The sequence below is a fragment of the Rhamphochromis longiceps genome, linkage group LG10 (genome assembly GCF_057381845.1).
Source record: "Rhamphochromis longiceps isolate RC_006_pf linkage group LG10, R_longiceps_female_GT1.1, whole genome shotgun sequence".
NCBI lineage: Eukaryota > Metazoa > Chordata > Actinopteri > Cichliformes > Cichlidae > Rhamphochromis > Rhamphochromis longiceps.
The window spans coordinates 34,119,853-34,126,498 of NC_140566.1; the positions used below are offsets into that span (position 1 = coordinate 34,119,853).

Sequence of the window (6,646 nt, forward strand, 5' to 3'; positions counted from 1 at the left end):
GGAATTTTCCAATGATATAACCAGATTTTACTGTCCACCTATCCCATATGGAAAGTTTAACCAGAATGTACTTGTTGAAGTTTTCCTGCTTGACTAATCAGAAAACCTATAAAATGTTAAGAGAAACAATGTTTATTTCTGTTTCTCTGTAAAAGAGACATTGAACTGAGAAAACTTTGTTGTTAAAACGATTAAACATACAATAATGTTATTGGTTCTTCTCCTTATTATTATTATTAAAGTCACGATTTGTCATAGTCCCCCAATCCTCTCTGTGCTGGCCTACCATTTTCTCTCCCTCCTCTTTATGTGTGTGTGTTAGTTTTTGTTCAGGGACAGGACTCATTCTGCGTTTCCACCTATGATAGTAACTCCCAGCATGTGTAGATTTGATTGCTGCTCTATGTATAAAACACATGAAAAGAAATCAACAATGCTAGTTCAAAGATGCTTTTATTTTGAAAGTAAAGAATTTAAAGAAATGAACCCGAGTAAGTTTACAGTCAGTTATCTGTGTCTGCATTTGGATTCGGATGGAAAATAAGGAAACATTCCTCCACAGCACTGACACACATTTTATATCAAACTAAATCAGCTGTTTACAGTTTTATCATGATAGTCAGATTAAGTTTAACATCTGTTAAGAGTTTAAGAAAAACACCTGCATGATTATCAAAGAAGAGAAAAAAACTGTTGGATTTTGCTCAACTTAACAGGAAAGACTCCAGTTAAAAGCAAACATGTGGGCCAGCAGTCACCAAAATAACAGACTGACCAACACAGGACAGTGGAGCCAATAAAAAACGATGCAGTTTACCAACTTATAGAAAATAGTCAGGACCTAATGGAGGAGCAGCACTTTGTGAAGAGCCGACTCGAAGAAAGGACAAAGAGAAGAGAATCACTGAGCATGTAACTGGATTTATTTGAATCAAAGATAACAAGAAGAAGTAAATTATCTGAGTCAGTAGAAACAAATAAACACAAAACTAGAACCCAACCAGAAAGAGAGAGAGAGCAAGAAACTGATTCCAGCAGGTGATTTACTTCCTGTTTTACTTCTAAAAATGGCTAAGCTCCGCCCACACAGGACAGGCCAAACAGGAAGTGTTGGAGCTGTCACACCTCTCACATGGTGAAGATCAGATGACCACTGAAGGTGGTGTGATGATTTTGATTGTCATATATCCTTCTACCATCGAGGAGACGCACAAACACCTGATCTCCAACCTCTAGAAGCAGTGAGGCTCCATTAGAGCCACTCAGTTCTCCAGCTGCTGTTTGGTGTTCATATGCAATAACAACGAGCCCTTGATTCTTGTACAAATAAGCACCTACAGCAACACCACCATGTCCAAACATGTGCAACTCAAAGTGGTAGACTCCTCTCACTGGTGCAGTGAAAATACCTGTGGGACATTTGTTTTTGTTAAAAGGAAAATCAGCTGTTAGAACATCTGGAACATCAGCCTGACATCAACATAGCTGAGAAGTGACATTCAGTGTTATTACCTGTGGATGGGTTGTAGGCATTTCCAATGTTCGTGATAACATGTTTGAAGACCAGAGTGGTCTCTGTGTTAAAGGGTCCGACGTATGGTCCAGTGCCTGGAAGAAGCACAGCTGCTGAGAAAGCCACATGTGTGGCTGAGAGAGAGAGAGAAATGTCATTATTTAAACTTCCTGTTGTAGAGTTAGACTCTTCCCAAAAAAGTGACCATGACAAAAACTTTAATCTCCAATGAAAGAAATGTTTGACAGCTGGAAGCGTTTCACTGTCACAGAAGAAATCAAACTCTGTGACTTGAAAATGAAATTTGATCAAATCTAACTTTGAGGATCCTAAACTCGTCCTTTAGATCAGACAGGAAGTTATTTTGTAGCTTCTGCCAAGACAACAAACTGTGTTATTCAGTGTTTTAGTTGCATTTTGGTTTGTGCTTCAGAAAAACATAAGCTCAGTTTAATGTCATTCAGTTTTCAAAAAACAGGAAAAGGAAACTGTGCATGGCTTTAAACGCTTATCCAACAGGTGCTCATCAGCAGGGTGAACACGAGTTCAATACAAAACAGGAGTTCGTGGGGTCACCTGTTTCTGACAAGATCATATAAAAATAAAACATTAAAATAGACTAATGTGTATCAAGTCTGAGTCTTCATCAAGGTCTGACAAATATACAGTCAGTCAGGATTAAATCCCAGCCCTGAGTGGCTCTCACCCTACATCTGTGCCAATGTATTTTAAACCTTAGAGCAAACTCATTTTTCAGTGATGACAGATTTCTTTAGGAGAGAAAAAACATGATGTTTCTGCCATTTAATTCTTTGTCTAGTTCTTTTTGTCTTCAGCGTAGTATAAATGACCATGGAGAGGTTTTTATGAGTAGGAAAAGCCATAAACCTGATAATAACTAATACAGAACTCTCACTGAAACAGTGAAAAGTCCAAAAGTTTATGGCCTTGTTCATATTTTCCTAAGCTGACCAGGGGGTCAGATTGGAGTGTTCGGCAAGTCAATTCTGGCCCCTGGGCTTAAAGTTTAACACCCCAGCCGTAGCAGATGCTAAAAGTGAAAATTGCCAAAATACAGAGGTCCATACATATAAAAACTATATGAAGACTCAGAGGCAATATGTATTTCTTGGTAAATTTCTCCAGGAATTCAATTTCTTTTTTGATAATTTTATCCTAGAGTCCCTCAGAAATTCTTTTTTCATAATGTAATTCAGAAAAGTGGATCCAGTAATTGTACTTGATGTGTAAAAACACTGTGTGTACTAAAGTTATTTCTGTGAATAAAATAAAAATGTTCAAACACAGTGACACCACTTTATGAATAGATTGATAGCACTGACATATGTTGATCCGCCAAAAGTAAAACATCTGCACAGCCAGTAAATGCACAGTCAGATAAGATTTCCACACAGTACCTCGTAGCTCCTGCTTCAGCGCGTCAATCTCAGTCTTCAGCTTTGCTGCACCATCTGAAAAAAGCAAAGAGATCAAACAATCTCACTGACAGCACACAGTGATTCACATGTTTTTATCTGTAAGTAAGAAAGTAACTGTGACTCTCATTCTGTTCATGCTACACCGAGCGGTGGTCTCCCCCACGTCCCCTCATCCTCCACCCCACACACTGCAGAGCCACAGGACCACACCTCCTACAGGTGCTGGGTGGAGAATGGTTGAAGAAGCAGACTTGTTTGACTGCATCACTGATTCTCATTTGAAATCTGTGCAGTTTCACGCTGTCATGTTTATCCACAGTCTGTCAACTCTCCACTTTGTGTTTCCCTCTCTCTTTCACTGAGACATGAACCCTAGACTGTATGTAAACAATGGCGTTATCATGCCACTATAGCTCTGCTGGTTGAGCAGGTGACCAGTATTGATTATACTTACATAGCACCTTTCTACTCAGCTGACCACACAATGTGCTTGTATTCATACACATACTTTTGATCTTTGTCTAAGAGCTTTGCCTAACACACTCTGATAGAGGCATGTCGCCCAAAGAAGCTTCAGCATGTGGAGCCAGAGAGCGATCCACCAACCTTCCAGTTGGTAGATGAGCTGCTACCACCTGAGCCACAGCTGCCCCGTATGCTGAAAGACTGCAGTGCAGCTCATTTGCCCTCGCTCTCTCCCTGCTTTACCACAAATAAAGACAATGTTGGTGGTCAAGTTGCCTCTGTGATGAACCACAGATTTTCTAGCACAGTAGCGCCACCTGGTGGACAGATTTATAGGAGTAACATATGTTGATCCACCAAGTTTTAAGTCAAATATTTACACCCTTTATATTTTAGCATCAAAAACGTGTCAGCTGCAGATTTTTTTAACAGTTAGAAATGATCAGAGCCATGATGATTTCCACACAATACCTGTAGACTGCAGCTTCAGCTGGTCAATTTCACTCTTCAGCTTTGCGGTCTGTTCTGAAATAAGTGCAAAATAAAATGTATTTCCCTGGACCATCAATTTCTTTAAGGATTGGCCAATATTTCTATACTTACTTTTATATTTCATTTCTATACAAAATATTTATTTTCACAAGAAAACAAAACCATGAATGTTTGTCATTTCAGTCATTCTGAATATTTACGAGTGACATTGATATCTCTCTAACACAACACTGGATCATATGCCAATTTGTTTTTGCTGTTACTTCTCTCACTACCTGACATGATACTGTACCTTGAGTCTTTTTCTGTAGGACCGTGATCTGCTCTTTCTGCACAGCCACTGAGGCGGTCAGCTGTCTCAGCACAGCTTGGGTGTCCTGTGGACAGGGTTGTTGGTTTGAAGACTTATCTGCTTCAGCCAGATTTGCTGAAAGAGTGCAGACTGAAAGCAACAGCGAGAAAAACACAATGACCTCCATGGTGATATTGTGTCCTCTGCTACTCCGACTGAGCTTTTTATAGCATGTCAGACAAAGGTGTGTATATGGGGAGGTTACTTCCTCCAAACTTCCTCCCACAGACACAGCAAAATCTGAAACTTTCACTACAACACAAGTAAAGACTTTATCAATGAACCATGAATATCACATTTTCATCTTGTTACACTTTGTGAAGCTGGTCACGTTTTGTTTCTCTTTTCAGACTGTTGGAGATTGAGGAAATCTTGAGAGAATGAGGAAGAGGAATGCAAAAGAGATGAACGGATAAAACACCAGCTGAAAGGTGCTGTTTAATTACATTACTTGTGAGGTCAAACCCAGTCATATTTTGGTCTGTGGCCTTGTATTTTTGTAGCTTTGAAATTATGGTCTGGAGGTGTTTACGCCTGGGGCGGTTGATGAGGAAGTCCAACTGTACTTGAATGGCTTATCCTCTGCATTAAGGCTGGTGTATCTTTGCAATAACTGTCATGGTTGTGTTGTATGGCAAGCAGGATGAGGACCCGTATGTAGGCCTGAAGAATAAACTCAAAACGGCAGCTTTATTGCTGGAAAAACTCACGACAAATACAAACCTAAAGGAGAAACTGGAAACAAGAAACTCAAACTAGAAAACAAACCATGAACTGAGAACTAGGAAGTGAGCAGAAACACAGAGGAGAAAAACACCAGAGGTGGGACCAAGTCATTGTCTTGCAAGTCTCAAGTAAGTCTCAAGTCTTTATCCTCAAGTCTCAAGTCAAGTCTCAAGTAATGTCAGGCAAGTCAGAGTCGAGTCTCAAGTCACTGGTGTAAAAGTCCAAGTCAAGTCACAAGTCTGAAACTTTGAATTTCAAGTCCTTTCGAGTCTTTAAAAAAAAAAAAACGAAAAAATAATGTTGCAGTTATGCTAAATGTAAATATTAGACCATGTAATTTTAAAATCTGTGTTTTTCTCAACACATGACAAAATAGTGAACTTAGAAAATATACACAAATTGTGAAATTGCACCTCTTTAAAATGCAGCTCAATTAAACCTAGCTCCAAGAATAATTTTCACCGACAGTTCTGAGATAAGCTGCATGTTATTCTTGGATGCGGTTGTAGGACCGGCTTTAAAATCGCATGACAAAAATATCATACACATAAAAAAAAAACTGTATCACCAACGTAGCCTGGACAACATTTGCTAGTTAGATGAAGTCAGCTATCTCATCTTAGCATATTTATTTCAATTCAATTCAATTCAATCTTTTTTTTTTTTTTATAAATTTTATTTTCAGTCACAGCAGCATGTTAACAACAAAACATTGAACATACAGTAGTTTGCTGTTCAGTATTTACAATACCCCAAAAGATAACAGAAATAGAGAAGGAAAAAACAAACAAACAAACCAAAGAAACCCCTACAAAACAACAAAAAACAAACAAACAACAACAAACAAATAGAAAAATAAAATGTATAAGGGACATTCAGCGTACAGTTAGCTATGATAGCGATATAGAGATATGGTATCTGGTCATGATAAGGTGGTCATTTTAAATGTTTCCATGTACATCAAGAATGGCTGCCATGCCCTAAGAAATTTGGTGGTTGAACCTGCCAGTGTATATCTCATCTTTTCTAAATGTAAAAACCTCATGAGCTCCGCAAGCCACTGTTCATGTGTGGGAGGAGCTTCCTGCTTCCATCTTAAAAGTATAAGGCGCCTTGCGATAAGTGAAGCAAAGGCAATAGAATTCGAATAGCATTTTGGCAAAGTGATGTCTTGAGGTATCACCCCAAAGATAGCCGTTAGAGCAGAAGGCTCATATTTAACGTTATACATCTCTGACAGAGTGTTAAATATAGACACCCAATAGGTATGAAGATTGGGGCATGTCCAAAAGGTATGAAGGAGCGAACCTGTTTCTGCTTTACATCTGTTACACAGAGGGTCAGCTCCTGGATAGAACTTGGCTAACTTTTCCTTGGAGATATGTAATCGGTGTAGGACCTTAAATTGAAGGAGCCCATGCCTGGCACATATCGAAGAAGAGTGTACCCTCTGGAGAAAAGATTGCCAGAGCTCATCTGTTATAGTCATCCCAAGGTCTTTCTCCCACTGTGCTTTAAGGATGAAGAGAGAAGGAGATTGAAGATCTAATAATATAGCATAGATTTCTTTAATCGCCCCTCTCTTATGAACGTTTATATTAATAATTTTATCCAAAGAAGTTTCCTCAGGTAGTTCCGGAAATGAAGGAAATCGACTCT

At 39.0% G+C, this 6,646-nt stretch overlaps 1 protein-coding gene across 1 annotated transcript; it reads right to left on the reverse strand.

Annotated features, from left to right (window-relative positions):
• Positions 1-438: 438 nt before the first annotated feature.
• Positions 439-4,388, reverse strand: LOC146661269 (complement C1q-like protein 2). Its single transcript, XM_085419704.1, has 5 exons — positions 4,202-4,388; positions 3,889-3,942; positions 2,932-2,985; positions 1,513-1,647; positions 439-1,409 (listed from the first exon to the last, which is right to left on the reverse strand). The coding sequence occupies exons 1-5, from the start codon at positions 4,386-4,388 to the stop codon at positions 1,129-1,131; spliced, it is 711 nt and encodes a 236-aa protein (XP_085275830.1). The 3' UTR covers positions 439-1,128.
• Between the last annotated feature and the right edge of the window lie 2,258 nt (positions 4,389-6,646).